At 34.7% G+C, this 20,156-nt stretch overlaps 3 protein-coding genes across 5 annotated transcripts; 1 reads left to right on the forward strand and 2 right to left on the reverse strand.

Moving 5' to 3' along the window:
* Nucleotides 1–2,948: 2,948 nt before the first annotated feature.
* On the forward strand, nt 2,949–6,248 carry LOC106156633 (chitin deacetylase 7). The gene is made up of 3 exons (XM_013531971.2): nt 2,949–3,905; nt 4,255–4,404; nt 5,003–6,248. Exons 1-3 carry the CDS (start codon nt 3,545–3,547, stop codon nt 5,980–5,982), a joined length of 1,491 nt encoding a protein of 496 aa, XP_013387425.2. The 5' UTR covers nt 2,949–3,544; the 3' UTR covers nt 5,983–6,248.
* Nucleotides 6,047–8,864, reverse strand: LOC106156636 (uncharacterized). The gene is made up of 3 exons (XM_013531972.3): nt 8,678–8,864; nt 7,816–7,947; nt 6,047–7,009 (listed from the first exon to the last, which is right to left on the reverse strand). The coding sequence occupies exons 1-3, from the start codon at nt 8,735–8,737 to the stop codon at nt 6,887–6,889; spliced, it is 315 nt and encodes a 104-aa protein (XP_013387426.1). The 5' UTR covers nt 8,738–8,864; the 3' UTR covers nt 6,047–6,886.
* Nucleotides 8,865–9,496: 632 nt separating this feature from the next.
* Nucleotides 9,497–20,156, reverse strand: LOC106156627 (uncharacterized). Of its 3 annotated transcripts, XM_087003946.1 has the most exons (15): nt 19,985–20,156; nt 18,712–18,756; nt 18,264–18,398; nt 16,665–16,727; nt 15,594–15,859; nt 15,347–15,441; nt 14,579–15,178; nt 14,297–14,361; nt 13,887–13,957; nt 13,306–13,380; nt 13,082–13,178; nt 12,698–12,740; nt 12,118–12,275; nt 11,008–11,088; nt 9,497–10,562 (listed from the first exon to the last, which is right to left on the reverse strand). In XM_087003946.1, the coding sequence occupies exons 1-15, from the start codon at nt 20,069–20,071 to the stop codon at nt 10,431–10,433; spliced, it is 2,013 nt and encodes a 670-aa protein (XP_086860072.1). In that variant the 5' UTR covers nt 20,072–20,156; the 3' UTR covers nt 9,497–10,430. The 3 variants fall into 3 exon arrangements, 2 of the variants coding, with proteins under 2 accessions (XP_086860072.1, XP_086860073.1); XM_087003947.1 differs by lacking the exon at nt 16,665–16,727; XR_015332783.1 differs by lacking the exons at nt 9,497–10,562; nt 12,698–12,740.

The raw sequence follows: 20,156 nt of genomic DNA on the forward strand, positions 1-20,156 counted from the left end.
TTTTTTCTTTATGCCCAAACCTAATGCCAAACTCCAAATTGATTTCATGCAGTTTCTCAGCAAATTTGGGATTCTTTATATTATCAAAAGTGAATTGTCATCAAGTATTACATTGAACCTTTTTAGGAGAAAACGCATGGTTTTACACATTTGAACTTGAGCGCGCTTACACACACACACACACACACACACACACACACAGAGAGAGAGAGAGAGAGAGAGAGAGAGGTTGATTCATGATTAATCTTTTTTCTGTTTATTCAAAAAGATAACACGAATACTAGCTGTTCCTAGCTGTTCCTAAAATGGTCACACTATCATTGATGAATAAAAATTCACTATTGATTACGTGGATTTCCATATAGTTTTTGGTATATTAAGGACAAATGTGAAAATTGGTGTATCGTATCGATCTTGTCCATGGACACACACACACACACACACACACACACACACAGCATTTTACAAGAAGTTCGTTGTTCAAAGAATCCTTTTTTATAATTGCAAGGTGAATTGTTTTTTTTTTCACTTAGGTAAGGATCCTGCACGCCCAGATCATCCTAGAGGGAAGGGCAAAACACACTTTTAAAAACGGTATACAAAGGAAACAGTGAGGATGAGGAATGTATAATTACGAGCATACGATTAAGAGCAGGATCACAGTCATACTGATGAATATATTTCCGTAAAATTGCCAATACATTTGACGCATGCAAATCGCTCCTATGCCTATTTATTCTACAAAATTATACTGTTAAAAAGTAGTCTCAGGAGTCTCTATCATGAAATTGTATTTACACTAATGCTGACGTTTCGAATACATGGGGAAGGAAACGAAAAACAGTGAGATCCAAATGAGTTCGTTTAAAAGGAAGGAGATCCAGGAAGTTCTGATAACAACTCGATATCTAAGAAATGATCTAATTGACACTAATGGAATTTGGTACACAACCGACGATGAATTAAAAAGAAATTAAATCAAAACGTTCGGTGCCGCCCTAGGAAATAATGGTTATAACAATAAGTCGTTTGTAAAGATTGTCAAATTACAATGATGTGATTATCAATACAAACGACAATAGAAACGTAAGACATTAATCTATATCTTTGTGAAATTGTTTCCTGCCGTGACAGAAATGCTGATCAACTTCACAGCGAGCAGTTTGCAATTATACATACATTTAAAAGGATACTGCAGGTAACTTTTGCGAATATATAACTGATACAAGAACACGATCTAAGGTCAAATCCATTTCAGAGGAGCGCATTCCTCGAAGACAACCAATTATTTACCGACAAATGTGGAAGGCAATTTAGAGGTGTAAGGGCGCATTTCTATAGATTTTAGATCGATCTATCCCCGTGGGGAGTCTCACTAGATTACAGTCAGATAATCCGGCTTAAATTTCCGTCCCGCCTACTACAAGCTGTCAGGGGTAATTAACTTTCGTACCCGCTCGGCTGACAGCTATTTAGCGTGAACCCCCAGGGACTTAGGTCGATCTAGTTGGATCGATCTCATCTCTGGGAATGGGGTCTAAGACAGACTGATCATTGGTGGATGAAGGATATTAAGGAGATAGATGGATTATATATATAAGTATCCTGTCCTTGCAGGACGTTGACTGTCAGGGACCTCCACAACTCCCTCTCTTCAGATGATCTCAGAATTGTTATGCTCAGCTGGTTACACTGGACACACCCAGCCTTAAACCTTAAAAAAGTCTTTCTGTCCTCTAAAAACACAAAATGTTAAATGATTCATTAACAATATAAATACTATAAATTAACGACAATAAGGCCGTGGTCTTCGTCTGCTTCTCTTTCTATTGGTTTTCCCCTGTAATGCAGTCGATCTTAGCTCTGCCTTTTCACTAAGCCAACACACCGCTGACATTAATTTTTATAACTTTGTTCTAACTCTGTCAGCCTAACTGGATATGGGGCATATCTAAACGCTGTTTTTATTTGAAAAGTTGCGATGAATAACAAAAAAATATGTTGAAAAATGACTCTGAACACATTTCTTCTCTTTAGAAAGACAAAGAGAGCTATGGCAGTTGAGAGAACAAGAGATAAACAGAGAGAAAAAAAAAAAAAACATATCATTTCCGACGTCCGCTACGTTTAAGAAACTCAAAAGGGTATATTTACAGATAGATGCCCATTGTGTTAGTAGACTTTTCTTGTTGTGCAAGTTGAATTGCTTTCCTCTCAAGAATATCTAACACATTCTCACGCTCTTTAAGGGTCAAATTATTACACTAAGTTTCATTTGACAAGTATGAATTCTTCATGGGGATAATAGAATAAGGTCTGTGGCATATTGTGAAAGAGATGCATGAAAGTTGTGTCATAATGCGCTGTGAAATTTTCACGATTATTAGTAGCTTTTTGGTGTTCCAGCCTGTACCATTTTAACAGCCCAAAAAGATTTTGATTGAATATCACGTAAGGACTAATATAATTGTTCTTTTACCGTTTACAAACCCAAATCGAACATTTTTGAAATTAAGCAGATTAAGTTAAGTTAACCCATATAGTTCCAGTTGTTTGACGAATTCATTATGATATATTGTGACACGTTTTAAGACCCCACTAGCACGGCTAGACTTTTATTATTCAGCAATATTTAATATTTTCAACTCGCTGATTTTACTAGATGGGGACGGTGAGATTCCTGTAAGAAAATACACGATATAAATAATGTCCATGAGGCATACCATGCATTTTTAATTAAAAATAATTAAAAAAAGAGAATGACAATATAAAAGCAGAACAGCATGTTAGACATCCAATTTATTAACACTGGATTGCAACTAAGCTACAAAGCAATCATTAACTTTCATTTCATTATAAACAGTCCCGGAAGGTCTTCCTGTGAGCTATCCAAGCCTCTTTCTATAAATCATAAACCAAAATCATAAATTACAACATCCCTTCTCAGGTCGAATAGGCAGAGATCTTCACGAACATTTCTGCACTGCTTCAATATTCATATGGCACACGCTTTGTCGTTTGTTTAACAATTATCCAGAATTCATGGCTGAAGGCACTGTCATAAACATCACCAGCAGATCATACACAAACGTCCTGCATGCAATAGGGCAAGGTAAATGTGAAGTCAGAGTTGACACCAGACAAGCTTCTTCCTTTGTTGGGATGGGATTCAGAAGAGAATTGTGCCAAACTCGACTGACGGGATGACCTCTGTCAGTAGACAGTGGCTGGCCTCTTTGGGTTGCGTCCTATGACATCTTACGGAGGTTTATACGCTAGTGCACTTTGGTATCTGCCAGTTTATTATCTAATTTTTAATGCAGAGCGACGATAGACGCGGTTTCCTGAACGGCATCTTATCCCCGAAGGGAAAGAGTAGATCATGCCATTAACGAAGTCTTGAATTCTGGGCAGATTATCAATTTGACACCGCTACCGTCCTGTGTTTGGGAAGAAGGTGGCTGCCAGACAGGGGACTCTTACTTGTTTCCTCATCCGCATTGAATACTCTTCTGTGGTATAGGGAAACAGTAGGACGTATACCATGCGCTCTTCAACCGTCTTCTACTGGATGACTATTTGGGCTATCTGTATCGGTAGCAAACATGGAGTGCTGGCGAAAAAGACAGTACAAAGCACAATCAGGGCATGTAAAAGAAACGGAACATTCTGCGACCCGAGAGACTCAGGGAAATATTACGTCTGCCTAGAGGGACATACCAGGGCAACCGTTCTGACCTGTCCCCCGGGATTATATTGTAAAAAAGGCACTTTCACTGGGACCATCATTTGCGATCACGGCGCAGTACATTATGAACCGGTGAGAAAGAAATCAGTAGTTGGAAGGAACGTCAAAAGACCTGTCGCGGAGGCTTTGGCGCCAGCAAGAACTTCCATAATTGATGGTAATTGCTTCTAGTTATTCTCAACGAAGTGCAATACGAAAATCGTCAAAATGTTTCCTAATGATTAAATATAAATGATTACATTTTGTATCTGTCACTGTCACAATTAGATAAGCCAAGACTGTTATATATAAGAACAACGGGTAGCAAATTCCTTTTTTTTAATAACAAGGAACTGTTTAAATAGTAGCCTACTTAATGTAATCGCCAGACCCATTGGACATCCGGCGAAACTACAAAATGCTGTATGCCTCACAGTGAAAGAAGTATACATATATTTTGTATTGTCTGGTACTTAATGCATCACGGTGTTATTCGTCATAATAATGTTTCTAGTTTTTGTTTTCAGATGTACTAAAAGCCCTCCATTCCCTGGCCAAATCTTCCTACTCGTATGTCGCCACGATGGTCCATAATCATATGTCCTATCCCAAAACCAGCAAACCAGATTCAAACTACGGACCCAAGCCGTCAAAGAAGTACAAAGTAGATGTCATATGTACGTATGTTAATGCTTGAAACTCTTCAGTCTATTTGGTTTTTATTAGCAATAGGTTATAACGTTTTTTAAGAATCTTCCACAATTTTTTTTATTTTTATCTTTGACTTTTCCATTGTTGTTTGAATATAAGTAGGTCTATACATGAAATATCTATACTCTGGGATGGGTACCAGAATTCCGTGTTCTAGTGCATGGTCTTTTGATTTATAGTATGTGCACATGCATCTATCTGCACTATTAAAAAAATTTGTTTACCAAAGATTCTGATCAACTCGGTCAATCTGTTCCCGACGTAATAAAGAGTTTTGTTTTAATTTTGTAGATAGAAATCTGGATTAATCAAACTTTAACTTACTTTCTGATGAATATTTTGATGAATTATCTAGGTTGCAAAGTAAACGGCGCCCTAGGCCGCACATCAACTATCTGCAATGCTCAGAGATTTGGCAACGCAAATGTTACCATGAAAGAACTAGGGTTTTACTTGCTAAACAAAATCTGTATATTATCAGTCGAAAGTATACCGGTTTGACTAGTTCGTTAAGCTTTATTTCATCTTTAAAATACCAATGCGTTTTTTTTTTTTACATTTTAGCGTACCCTGATGTGAAATCCAAATGTAACGCTGACAAATGCAAACTTCCATCTTGCCTTTGTCCCTCTACAGCAGTTCCCAACAAACTCCAAGCTAAGGAGCTGCCGCAGATCGTCTACTTCACTTTCGATGATGGCGTGAACACAATAAACCACGCTTTTTACGAACGTCTTTTCCCAGAAAATCGCAGGAACCCCAACGGTTGCCCCATTAAGGCAACTTTCTTCGTGTCTCACGATACGACAGATTATGACCTCGTCAACTCCATGTACTTGCGTGGCCACGAAATAGCTAGCCACAGTGTAACGCATCGTACCCCAACTACCTGGTGGAAAGATGCATCTTACGAGGACTTGAAAGAAGAGATTTCAGGGCAAAGAGACAACATCCATTCTGAAGCTCACATACCCATAAGTGCCGTACGAGGAGTCCGAGTGCCGTTTTTACAACAAGCCGGAGATATATTCTTCAGAATGATGAAAGATCAGAACTTTCTATTCGACTCTTCTCTCGTTCCCTCTCGGCCTCACAGCCCCAACGACCACTATCTCCCCACCTGGCCTTTCACCATGGATTCCCCGATTTCTTCGACTCTTTTTACCTGTACTGAGGGTATGAACTGCCCCACGGGTAACTTCTCCGGTGTCTGGGAACTCCCCATGAATAGGATGTTTGGGCCGCATGGGTTTCCATGCGCTATGGTGGACGGGTGCCCTTCCCCTAATAACGTTGAGGAGTCTTACGATTACCTCATGTCCAACTTTAAGAGGCATTATAACGGAAACAGGGCACCGATGGGGTTAAACATGCACGCTGCCTGGTTCGTCAACAGGCCTCACAATCTGGAGGCCATGGATAAATTCATCGGAGATTTAGTTAAAAAAGACGACGTCTGGATACTTACAGCTTCTGAACTTATAAAATGGGTGAAAAACATAACACCTCAATCCCAAATGAGGTCTTTTAATTTCAATTGTTAGCATATGGAGTTGAATGCAAAAATATTATAAGCAAGCCTCGTGTTAAACGCGTTAAGATAAACCGTTGTTTTAATGTATATACATTTATTGACCAAGATAAACTCCTTTGAACATAAAATATATGACATTCTAATACAGCATATTACTCCTTCACTATCTTACATCAAACCGGCAATTAGCAATTCAGATACACTTGCTCCAGGTAAACTGAGAGCAGAGAAGGCAGGTAGTATACATGCTTGTAGTAGACTTATCTAAAATAAAAATTCTATTGGTTAGGTTCATGGTAAAATATTAGGTTCTTTGGGATAATCAGATAAGATTTAATGAAAACACTGTACATAGGATAATAAACATCTTCACTTCCCTAATCGATTGTGCTTCTTTTTGAATGAATATACTGAAAATGTTTCCATGTTATCCATCTTCTACAATCATCCTTTTAACATAAAAGGATATACATGCAAAAGTGACAAAAATGCTTATCTCCCATTTTATGAAAACATGAAGTGAACCACAAAAAGAGATAAAAGGATTAATTAAATTACATTTAGTAGGCGTTTTTTTTCCAAATATCTATTAAAATCCACATTCATTAATGTCTGTCGGTATTCACATCTACAATGCCATAAAAGTGAGCCCTGAGTTTAAGTCTCATGATAGGTTTTTCTTTTTTTTATACTCCAAAAGTTCTCTCGTGTCTTCAAAGAGCAAAATAAACTGATGTAAGCCAGAAAATCCAGGGTAGTATAACACACGTGAGTCTGATTTCCTTTGCACTTTAACATCTCTCATTGGCTCAATACCAAGACACAAAGGTGTGGTGAGGATGAGGTCCACTTAAAATGCATGAGCAGAACAGTTAATGACATCCATTTAGTAATGTATACATAACAGTGTCTGATTAAAGGTTCTCCACTTTTTGTGCAAATATGGCTAACTGCTTCTGAACCTCTTGGACCAGTTCTTTTTCTGATGCTTTTGGATGCTTCTTTACATAATCTGCTATGGCCATTATTGTCTGGTTCTGCAAAAACAGATAAAGATATTTCATAATTTATTTGACATTTTTATTATTCTTGTTTTTGGGGTAATAACATGAAAACTGCTTTTGTTTAAGCTGTACATGTTGGTTGGTACAAAGTTTCAAGTCTGCGTATAGATCTTTAAACCAATATTTCCTTATTGTTGCCAATCAGAATGCCAATTCAGAATAGGGGACTAACTAGTCCGATGGTCAATTATGGCGACCCACTATGAAGATTGCCATCTAATCCGCTAATAGACACTGAATAGATACCCCGTGAGGAAGTATTAAAGTTGGTTGGCCATAATTGACCCTCCGACTAGTTCGTCCCCTATTCTGAATGGGGCCATGGTCATAATAACTATTAAGATAACATGACCATAGAAAAAACTGACGGAAATATAATGTGCCATTTGTCCTGAAGTAACAGGACATATGTTGCGTAACTTGGCAGACTTTGACACCTCTTGGTCCAGTTATTTGTCTAGACACAGAAAAATCACAATGGTGAATGCTGGAACTGATTCATAATATGCTCATGATATACTCATTGCACAGAGGTTAGCTGTGTCCACAGCTGACCCAACAGGCCACATGACCAGGGGGAAGGCAAGACAAGCATGGACTAAATTACCCTAGTGAACCTTACTATAAAATACATCTGATAAGGTCATTCTTCTTGGTTGTAGTACATACTATAGCCATAAATTATTTCAGATCTTTCACTCTGTCTGATTAAAAAACATTACCACAACCTTGTATTACTAGATATACTTGTCCACTTGACATCTATGTATAAAACTAACCCTGTAGGCATCTAACTCTCTGGCCCCACTGACTCTCTGGTACAGCTCATATCCTATCCTGCCTGCAGTAATGGCCTCATACAGTTTACTGTTACCCGAGGGGTTCTTTTGCAAGTGGCTTAAAAATGCTATCTGAAAAATGAAAAAGGACATAACCTTTCAAGAACAAAGTACTGAGTATATTTATGAAAATTAAAATATTGTTAATCTGAATGAATCCCAATTGTAATTTCAAGGAGCTCACTGCCATGGGACCTAGCATGGAAAACTTTTATTTAGTTGTTTATGTATGTAGTTACATGTGCTACACAAAAATGTAATAAAAATATGAAATAAAAGTGCTATCAAATTATTTTTCTTCCTGTGTTGGGACCTTCAGTGTACAGTAGATTCATTCTGCTACGGCAACACTTATTAAAACATTTCAGATGCATTGCATTTGAAGTTTTGGGATTTAATACTCTGAGTTTCAATCAAACAAAATTAAATTTCTACCAAGATTGAGCATAAAGAACGTGGCTAGGAAAAAAATATGTCTACATCGTACTGGGCACAAAAGAACATTGTTGTTTAGCAGAGTAACACCGTTATCATCTACATTCATATAAATATTCTGAGAATATAGATTCTTCAAGTTTTATTTAAAGTGAAGTAATATACATTTCGTCAAAATATATGATGAACGAAACCTAAAAATTTATTTTATTTCCTGAAAACGCAGGAGTGACAGGTTGCGCAATATTGATGTTTCCCTGACTGACAACCTTGCATGAGAACTTATGGGCCTGATATTTGGTCACAGAATAGATCAAACACCAGAGTTTCAACAGATGTAGTTTATGTTTCTAAAACAACAACATACCTGCTGAATAAGATCTCCATTCTCTAGTCTCCATTCGGAGTCGTTTAACAAGCCAGCCATTTTTGTTTACAGGTGGCACTATGGTTTACCCAATCGATAGTATCAAGAAAAGCAGGATCCAAGGTTTTTAAAATTATTTACGAGTAATTTTGTTTGTACATGATGATTTTGTAATGAATGATTGCAAAAGTGTTATATTATGGACTAATTTAGTAATTTGTTGACTAATACCAAGAAATTCAATTATCAAATTACGACTGGAAGAACTAGCTGGCAGGTAGAGTCACCTAGCGGTCAGGGTAGATCTAACCACAGACAAATCTATGATCTAAATGAGTAGCACGGGTTAGGGCGGTTTTTGCGGAATCAGTGTCACGTACATTGTGCCACTCCCTCAAAGCCAGCAATATGACTTGGAAACTTAATTTCAAAAGGGCAAAATGCATGTGTTGTCTTTCCTAATAAGTCAATAAATCCTCTTACTGTACCAGTAACAGTGGCAAAGAGTGAACCAATTCGTACATGTAGTAGTTTAGTTTGTAAAATTAAGACACCTGTGACCAACGAAATTGATATAGAAAATATTTACAACTAACATGATTACCTTATTTTTAACAATATCAGACAAGATTTCTTTGAAAATGCATGCTTTTTATTGTCATGTATTGTACATGCCCATATATACCGACGCTTAAAGGCAGTTGCACACTACTGCATGGATTTCTCACTGCAAGATTTCTTTTGAAGTTCTTATGAATCTTTTACCCACTATTATTTTTTTGAACTTGTAAAAATGAGATGTTGGAAGTTAACAATTAGTTTAAAATGACATATATTTTATTTTTATTTTACATAATGTGACACTGCAAAGTGCTATTACAATATCATCTTCAGGCACATACTACAATAATTAAGTGAAACCATATCTTTTTATTTTTACAAATGTCAAACAAACTAAACTAAAACCTACGCACAAGTATAAAATTATGAATATAATGTGTATTATCATACTGAATATCTATACAGGAAGACATTAAAAAGCACCAGCATTATGATGTTTAAATCAATTAAAATATCTTCACAGCAACCAGTTTATGATAAGGATAACATTGTAAAATTCATAGAAAATCTTCCCCTTAAATGGCATTAAAAGATCTGAAAAGGGTGTTCTTACCCTGGAAGCAATAATTTTGAGCAAGCACTTGCAAATAATTAAGGCATTGCATTGGCCATTAATAACCAAGGCTCCTAATCAACTAAACAGACAAATGTCATAAAAAATAGATATTAGTCAACAAACTCACGATGATTACATGTAGCAATGTCATTTCATCATTATCATATGCAGACAACATACAGAATCCTTATGACTGAAGTTTGACAATATTTGTTACAGTTTACAAAGAGATTTAAAATGTTCCATTAATAAATGAAATAAAACTTATTCTTCCTCCTGCAATGTCATATTGTGAGTATTCTTTATATACAAGAAGTAAAAGTTGAACATCAATTGCCTCTGAAATATCTAACCATCTAATTTTTGGGTGAATAACTAAAATATTTAGTTCCATAAAATTCATATTTTTAGCTGCCAGTCATTCTTATGTTTCTATATAATTATGCATTGCAAAGTGATTTCAAACATTTTATTGTCTGCCTAAAATCAATTATAAACACATTGCACTTGAGAAAATCACAAGGACAATTAAGATTAAAGCAGCCTCTTTCTTATACCATTAATGCAACATTTCCTTCATATGGTTCTTTTAATTTTCATGGTAACAAGGGCTGTTTCTTCTAAGAAGGATCGTAGAGCTGCAATGCTTGTGGGCTGTCTGGTGACGATTTCATCCATTGGTGCACTATGTGTGCTCTTGACATCCATCTAAAAAGATAAATATTTAAATTATTGCAGTAAATATATGACCATTTTAAGACACGTGTGCAATGTTACTCTACCAGCCAAAGGTCACTAAGGGACATTCTTTGTCTTAATTTGACTTTTCACCAAAATATATTCCTTTTTTTATTTTCATACTATCTACCTTTTACATTCTAAGAAATCTGAATAAAAACCTTGCAGTGGATATGATGAACTGAGGCAATTAGTCACGAAACTGTTGTTTATATGGTTGTAGCTTTTTGAGCAATATAAAAAACACCAGTTTGTAGTTGTATCTGATTCTACCGCTCGATTTTAAGAATCACGTAATTTTAGAGACATAATTTACATATATATTCACTAGATTACTGTGACTCAAAGGCAGAGGCAGTACTGATAACTTAAAATGCTACCAACTTCTTAGGAGGTTTTTAAGACTGTCACTTACTTGGACCATGTAGGTAACCATAGAATGTTCCTTTCCATTTTGCTTTGCCACAGGCTCAACTATCCAACCACTAGCAAGAAACTAAAAATAATTCAACAAGGTATATTCTAGGAGTGAAGAATAAATCTGATATCTCAAAGTGAATGATTTGATTCATCCAGTTTTAATATAATAAGATAATGAGAAAAGCAGATCTAATACGGGATCTTATGTTGAAGTGGAGAGCACAGCGTTTCAGCCCTATCACAAAACTTTGTTCAACTACCACATCTGTTGGACCAGACCCTGGGAAACATCCTGCACAGACTGTCACCACGTGACACTGGTGACAACTCCATATCAGTTCACCTGAAGATAAGGTTGAAACACTGTGATCTCCATTTCACTGTAAGATCCAGTATTAAATTGAATTTTCTCATTAGCTATAGCTCTGATACATCTGATATCTATCTTTTATTTATATTTTTTCTTGGATGACATGTAATCTTGCTCATAATAATAAACACACAGAATTTTAGGATAAATGAGCACATTTGTGGAAATTCACGTACATGTACAAGAAAATACCAATAAATCATTTTGTAAAATCTTTATGCAATATATATATATCTTGCATCAAGGCCTTAACAACACCAACATTAGTGCAATAAGTCAATAAGTCCCATTTAAACAAAGCTCTCTATGTACGATATAAAGGCAATAATCATGCCACTAATATAAGTATATTATAAGTCACTTATGTTTCCAGTCAATCAACTGACCACAGGCAGCATTATATGGTGTTCTGTCTATTGGTACACAGAAATGGGGATTGTCCAAGTCTCGCAAGTTTTTGCATTCGAGTGAGATTTTGCAAGATTTACAGGGCAGTTTCATTTTAGATTATCTTGGAGGGGGATTTATACTGGAGTAAGCCATGTGCAATGAGATCTATGGTTAGTTTATGGTTATCAGATGAGTGAATGAGATTGGCCAAATTAGGTTGATCAAACCTGACTGAGAACATGACTCATTAAACATACCAAGTACTCCATAACCTTATTGGCTATGTTCAATGCAAATACATGGTAAAAATACCCAGTCCGATAAAGCTGGAAAAAAAAAACTTACTGTCCCCCTGCAGTTTTCATCCTGAGGTTTGCAGTCAGGCCAATTGACGGACAACATGGACAGAATGTACTTATCCTGCTCCTTTCTCTCACCATGAATCAGACAGAAATCACGATATTCTGTGCTGAACATCCAGCTAATTTCATGCTGCAGTCGTACTGTAAATGAAATAAAAATGTACAGACAAAAACTTCTTTTCAGTAGACAACTACTCCATTTTCAGATGTTTAGAATTCTCCAAAGAATAGGATACAGTGTATAACTATACATATGTGATATGTAGCTTTTCAAAGTCAAGTACCCTCTGAAGAGTTTATGCTAAATTATTCTGAGCTCTAATCAAACATTATCAAACATACAAACCAGAGTTTGTTTGTTTTTTTTTTTAATGAACTATCTGAATGATAACTTACTGTAATAAGAATGTTTTTTCTATACAGATGTTGGACAAGTAGACCCTTTTAAAGTTATCATTTAACTTTGATGAAACATGTATTACTGCATTCACTATTTAACCCATATTTAATGAAGCATTTTAAAAATATTTATAATTACAAGTGGTCATCCTGTATACACTTACTTATTTTCAAACCATCCTCAAAATCATGAATAATGTCTAGCTTCTGCAAGCAAGTAAGAAATTACAAAAAATAAAAATGCACCCAGAATAAAGTTTCAGTATAGACATTTCCAGACACAGAAAAAAAGAATGAAAAATACTTTGAGAAAACACAGGATAACACTACAATGAATACATCTGTTTCAACATGGCTAGATCAAACACTAAATGGTCTAATCAATATTACGATGCAAAAGTAGCATACAAGGACTTGAACATAGAAGGAACTTTACCATAAAAGGTCTAAGAACAAAACTGGGAATATAGTAAAACGGGAACCTATAGTAGTGACTACACATGCACTTACTGATGGATTTTAAGCTTTGTAAAATGGCTCCTCCTTACCTTGAGAAGCTCATCATATGTGAACCTTGTCCTGGGATTCTTCACTGCATCCCACACAATAGCTGCTGGAAGTTTAATCAATCCTTTACCCAGGTAGCTAGAATAGATGAAAAATTTTTAAAACATACGTTTGGAAGTAGGATAAAAAGAACTTGTACTTCATTTATCAATTTCTGTGGTGAACTTTTAGGCATAACTTAATTATTAAAAAGGAAACACCATACCACTGCACAGAGCTCCTCATGCCAAGATTGACATCTTTTCTTAACACAACAACTTCTTTCTCAACACTTTGGAATCTGAAAATAGAAAAGTCTTTCATTTGTGACCTACTTCAGAAACAGGGGTTAAAAAGTTCCAAAATATCAACCTTAGTTTCCATGCTGCATGCCCTATATCAAAATCTTTGTCAGTAAGTGCTTTTTTTCTCACAATCTGTAATTATTATGCTTCATTATGTTAGTCAAAATAACATGTTTGGCAAGTGGCAACAAAATTTATATAATGGTACAACAAGAAAAGCACTCGGAGAGTGCAGACCTCCGCCAAGGCAGCAATTTTTTATTATTACTGATTGATTACTGATCCAGATCACCACCAAAAAATAATTATCTTTTCCTTGGCCCACTTTTGACAGTTCCTGAAAATTTCATCAAAATCGGTCCATAACTTTTTCAGTTATATTGATGACAAACAAACAAACAAACAAACAAACAAACAAACAAACAAACAGGGGTGAAAGCATAACCTCCTTGGCGGAGGTAACGATGTTTAAACCTGGCTTTAAATAAACATATATACTTACATCCATCCTTTTGTTTTCTCTGCCTGAGCTAATTCAGGTTGTTTCACATCTATGTTTGATGCTTGCATAGCCTGGAGGTACAAAAAAGATGATTTAAAGCAAACTGTTTGATGTGTGATATTGAAGTGTGCTGCCTTATATATATATATATATATATATATATATATATATATATATATATATATATATATATATATATATATATATATATATTATACTAAGGATAAAGAAGTCATTTTATTTTTATGATAATGATACTGCAATGATAAAAACAAAGCTATATACAGAGTAATATGTTTCAGGAACTTTGCAGTCATGGTTTTAACATCTAACTTTTAAATCTATAGTGAACTGAAAATAATTACAAACACACAAAAATGCAAAAGTATGGGATAACTTTTCATACTAACCACTTGAAATAGCTCAGCTGCTGTCTGGTTTGCAAGAACATGAGCTTTTTTAAGACCTGTTTCATCTAAAATTACAAGAGATATGGCTTGAAGTTAAATATCAATTCCAGATTGAACACAATCTCTTAACCAGACATGTCAAATTCACAGTTTTAGGGATTCCATTACTCTATCATCTTGTAAGCTCTCTCTCTCTTCTCTTTCTGACATTACAAATCAATGAAACATAACATAAATATTTTGGAAACCTTCACATATTGATGAAACTTTAAAAAAAATTACCATTTGTCAATGAGGGTATGATGTATTCCCTTGAATCCAAATCAGAGGTTAAAACATTAGACATTTCCAATTCTCTCTTTCCCTCTTCACTGTTATCATGGTGACTAGTATGGGGGCTATCATCCTCTGTTCCAATTTTAAAAATTTTTGTAGACTCTGATACTTTATCTACATCTTTATCAAACACTTCATCAATACAGTCTTCAGTAGCTGCATGTTTTTGAGTAGAAATCGCAGACTTAGCAGATATTTCACTGGTTTGCCTATGTACAGCATCTGCCCCAGCAGTGTGGGGGCTGCCCTTAACGACCTCAGAATGTGACCTCATTTTAACCTTTCCTCGCCTTCTTTTCATGCTTCCGCTACTGCTACCAGATGCAGTTCGCTGTCTTTGGTATTGTGCATTATCACCATTTTCTGAAAGCACTGTTTCTAGGTTTGGGAGAGTGAAAACTTTGTTTGGAATCGGCTGAAGATGTTTCATCTGGAAGAAGTCCCGTAAGCAGCCTAATCTTTTGACCACCTTGGCTGTGGAAGGAGCAATTCCTAACCAATTTGAACTTGGGTGAAAGACAATGGTAAGAAGGGACTTGTCAAGACCTAGAGAATAAAAAAGAAACATTTTAAATTGGTCTTCAACTTATTAACTGTTCATATAATTCACAGCTTAAGGAGTATGTTTAGACTATATAATAAAGAAAAGTCATACATTACTGCACTTTGAAACAATTTCAAATTGATATTACATGAACTTTACAAAATACAAACCTTCCACTGGTTGAGCAAGATAAAATGTCCACTCTGAGCCCATCACTTCAGACTCTAAAAGCCAGCAGCACCCATTTTCTTCTTGGAAGTAAAGCCTATGTATAGATACATATTTTTATTTGGTGTACACTGAAATATTTTCTAAAGCAATCACAAAACATTCATTTAGATTTCTAAAAAAGTCACTGATACAGATACCAGTTCTTAATTCAAAATTATTTTTAAAAATATGTAATGGTGAAATTACCTTTGGTAAACTTGCATTGGTAAGGGAAGTCCAACATGGAAGAACTTTGTAAAAAAATTATTGAGCAGCCTGAGTACAAATTTCAGGGCACTTTTCCTATCTACTTCTATCATATCACAAATGACTGGCAAGAAGCTATATTGCACATGGCGTGTGGTATCTGAGGAACTGTGAGAGCCACTATCTGCAGAAACATGGCTGACACTTCTGACTGTAGGATCCCATTCACATAACTTATTCACGTTGGTGAGAATATCTAACAGGGACTGAAAAGGAGATCACTGTGTTATAATATTTATATTTAATAAAATATTCATAAATCTTATGACTGGAGTGATTAAAATTGAAATAAATAGGAAGGAAAAAGATTGTAAACTAATGGATTCAATGTTTCTGATTTTAAATCTGAATTATATTACCATGATATATTAAGAAAATCAAAAACAATCCACAAATATAAAACAAGAACTGATTGAAAAACAAAACAAAAAACAGCAAAACAAATTCTGATTGATTGTTATGGAGAATTGGCCATAAAAATTTATAAACACAAGATTTTTTTAGATTGGAAAAAATCATGGCATATTCATACAGAATTTTGATGCATAATTTCCCATCCTCAAGTATAACCCCTTGTATCTCTTCAAAACAGTTTTGAATGGGTATTTTGGCCCAAATACATGTATGTTTCTGGCTGTCTTATGGCAAGAGTTCACTAAAATAGGCTATAGCTAATATAAGGTTTCAATATTTATAAATATGAATATTTCTTAATTCATTTGTGTTGCCTAAAAAATTGCCAGAAAAATCATCTGAAAATTCAAGTTTCACATGAAATATTTCAAAAGTTTTTACAATAGCCAATCATATATTCTAAGCCCTAAAAAGACTGAACTTAAAGACAAAAGTGTGAGGAAAAAATCCAATGGGTCAACCCTTTTTTTTCCATACCAAAACCAAACACATTTTACCTGCTCCTAATAAAAGTGTCCAACTTAAAAAAAATACATGTAATGAATTAAAAACCAATCAATCAAAATTTGTCTTTCACAAGAATGCTTGCATATTTGCCTGAGTATTGGGTAGTTGACAAGAAGGCACCCACGGGTAGGAAAGTAAAGTGGACGTGTAGCTCTGCAAGCAAAAATAGAAAGCAGTCTGAATGCGATAGAAGCTTAAAACCAAACATTTAACCACTGACTTCATTATAACTGTCATTTTATTGGCTCCCTACTTAAAGCAGTGCCTCTAATCTAAACTAGCAAATACAAACAGAAGTGTCTGAAGTAATTTTGAAGCACTTGCATAAAGCCCATCAAATTTAGTAACTATTCCATACAAAAGACAAATTTAATATAACCAGAAATCATAATATGGTTATTACTCACAAATTTACAAATATCTTATTGAATTTGATGATCATTAAAAAGCTTTTATAATGTCTGGTCATTCACAAAAGAAATGGGCTGATTCTCACACAATCCACTCATTTTTAATCAATCTTTTAGAAAATATGAAAAAAAAAAAATAATAAAATCATTTGTTGGGGAGGGGGGGACAAGAAAACAATTTCTTTGAATTGAGTGAGAAATTCTAATGTAACTCATATCATCTGATTTTTTCAACAAGTATATTCTGTAAAAGCCCAGATTAAGAACTGTGTGTTAAAATTAAGATTTTGTTTTAATTCCAAAAGGTCATTCTACAGTAGTTTTTCTTTAGTAACATCTTTCATGCTTCAGAAAATATCTTCTTATGACTTTTTCTCTTGAGGGAGAATTTTGAATTGTTTGGCAGAATATATTATGTATAACTGGGTGTTAATTTTCACTTTTCTTTCATGGCGGACATCATTACCAGTGTCTGATCAGATGTTAGCAACAACTGAAGTTCTGACATGAACCTATTAAAGGATAATTGCTCTTGATTACATTAACCTAGACATAAAGTCTCTGTATGCATCTCATCATCTTAAATAGGTATTTTTCAAACTATAAGGGCCCTGCCAAAATAGCTTTAAGACAATCTTTTATTCAGCAGGGACATGAGAAGCACTACAAACCAGTTTTTAAATATTGTAATTCACATGATTATATATGCTGACACCCAAAATTAACAAGTTTATAACATACTTGGTAATTTTCAAGTTTCATGGGTCTTAAATGTAATGAAAGGCTGCTTTCTTCTTTGCATAAAATGCCAGTGTTTTGGAACTTCAGTACTTTAGGTTATTGTCACCCAGAATATGGTCTTACCAAAGGATACATAAGAGAATAGAACATTAAATATTTTTTCATAACTTCTGCCAATTTTGTTAAGGACTGGAATTCAAGATAAGTTGCAAATGTTTATAAATGATAATACTTTTTTGACTGGGCAAAAATTGGACAATCAAGTAAGGAAGAGAAATAGTTATGGATAAACAATAATCTTGGTTGTCAATGGATGTAAGTTATATATTTCTGATTTAAAAATGATGCTCACCTCACCAGGCGTCTAAAATTCTTATTAAAAAAGCAGAAATCATTTCAAATTCAATTTTTGAAGAGGAGATGCATAAAGCGAAGCAATGAAATCCATACTTACATTTTTATACTCACAAATTACTGAACATATTTGGCCACAATCAATTATATAAATTGGAAAATTAAACTGCTGGTTGGATTTTACCTTTGGGTACTTCTTAACCAAGCCACAGCAACCAAAGACATTTGTATGAAGTTCGGGAAAAGTTCTTCTCCATATTCTTGTTCCTAAGATGTAATCCCAAAGCGTCCATTTGTTTGATGGGCACAATGGAAAAATCTGAAAAAAATGAGAAAAACAGATTAATTTTCCATTTCAATTTAGAACTGTTGGTCATAACTAAAACTATGGCACAAAGAATCAGAACTGAACTCCCAGCAATATTGCCAAGTTAAAGTCCAAAATTTCTAATATTATAATTCATACTGTCAAAATTTACTGACAATATGCTTTACGGCTTTTTTATGTGGGAAACTATATCAAAATACTTCTGAATTAGTAAACACAAGAAACACTTATACAATTTACCTCAATTATGTGTACCAAAAAAAAAAACTTTTTTTTAATAAGTATTTATCTCAGTGTGACCCACCTTATTCTGATTCAAGATCTTGAGGATTTGGACTCCATCTACTGCCTATAATAATAATAATAATAATAATAATAATAATAATAATAATAATAATAATAATAATAATAATAATAATAATAATAATAATAACAACAACAACAACAACAACAACAACAACAATAATAATAATAACTAGAAATCACTCCTGAAAGTGCAGACCTCTGCCAAGGCAGCCTAATTCCCCCATATTAACAATATATCTGACAATGGTTCTTACTAAATTCTTTCATCTAGATTCTGATCAATAAAAATATTGGACCATTTGTTATGTAATCTTCCATGGCCTGCATGGCACTTCTTAGTGATACATGTACCAGGGTTATTTTTTTGCACCAAAAACCTTTAAATTCAGATTTAAGGTTACTTAAGGTGTCCTCTGCATAGTTTAATAACTGCCCATACTACAGTCAGTATTCTAATAATAACCTTTTGCTATCGGTTATCAAAACCTTGGTACATGTACCTAAGATTGCTTAATAACTCTCTGTTGCAATAGATATGTGAGATAGGATTAATCCTCTGGCACTGTACTTGGGAGATAGGATTAATCTTCTAAGTGGCACTGTACTTGGGACAGCTTTGTGAAGCCCTATTAATATTGATGGATGAGGGTTATACTGAATGCCAAATGAGAAACTTGAACATATCATCATTATCAATGCTGTTTTCTATAAATCTAACAAGTTAAAACAAGGAGATAATTCTTTAAAATGTAGCTGAAAGAGAAATTTCAAAGAATTAATGTAACACGCATGACCATGCTACATCAATTTTATCATCTTTAAAAATTGAATATATCATTTTTCTACCAACTAATGTATGTATCTATAATTAAGATATATATACCAGTGTACGTAAATGTACAATTTTCACTGCGTAGATCTCAAATGCGATCTTTGTGATGTTTGCTATGCGTACCTAGAGGTCTATATTGTCCCATTTCGGTCCATTTCTATCCATTTCTATGTTTTAAAGGACCTCTAGTATGTGCATGTAACTGGATACAGGAAAGTGCCATGTGGGCACAACCCTTCATTCAAACCTTACATCAATATTATTTATAAGCAATTGGTATAATTATTACTGGCCTTGCTATGTTCCATACTATGGTAAGTAGGAGCAGGGCAAGGCCTTGCAATGAGGAAACCTTGTTCTTAACTTAAGCAAATTCAAACCACCAGACCTAAGTAAAAATTCATTGCCAAGATTTATTGCCAAAATAAAAAGGACTCACCTGTTTTTCGTGAGTAAACCATTTGTAAATTATCACAGAGAGAAACCCAAGGAATGCTCCAATACATGTTATGAAAAAAACATCCATTACGCTTTGACAAATGAACGATCATGCTCACTTAAAGAATGATAATATGTAGATTCATCGTCCTCACTGAGATCTGCTAAATAGG

This window comes from Lingula anatina, chromosome 2 (genome assembly GCF_051362555.1).
Source record: "Lingula anatina isolate TDL-2025a chromosome 2, LinAna3.0, whole genome shotgun sequence".
Classification (NCBI taxonomy): domain Eukaryota; kingdom Metazoa; phylum Brachiopoda; class Lingulata; order Lingulida; family Lingulidae; genus Lingula; species Lingula anatina.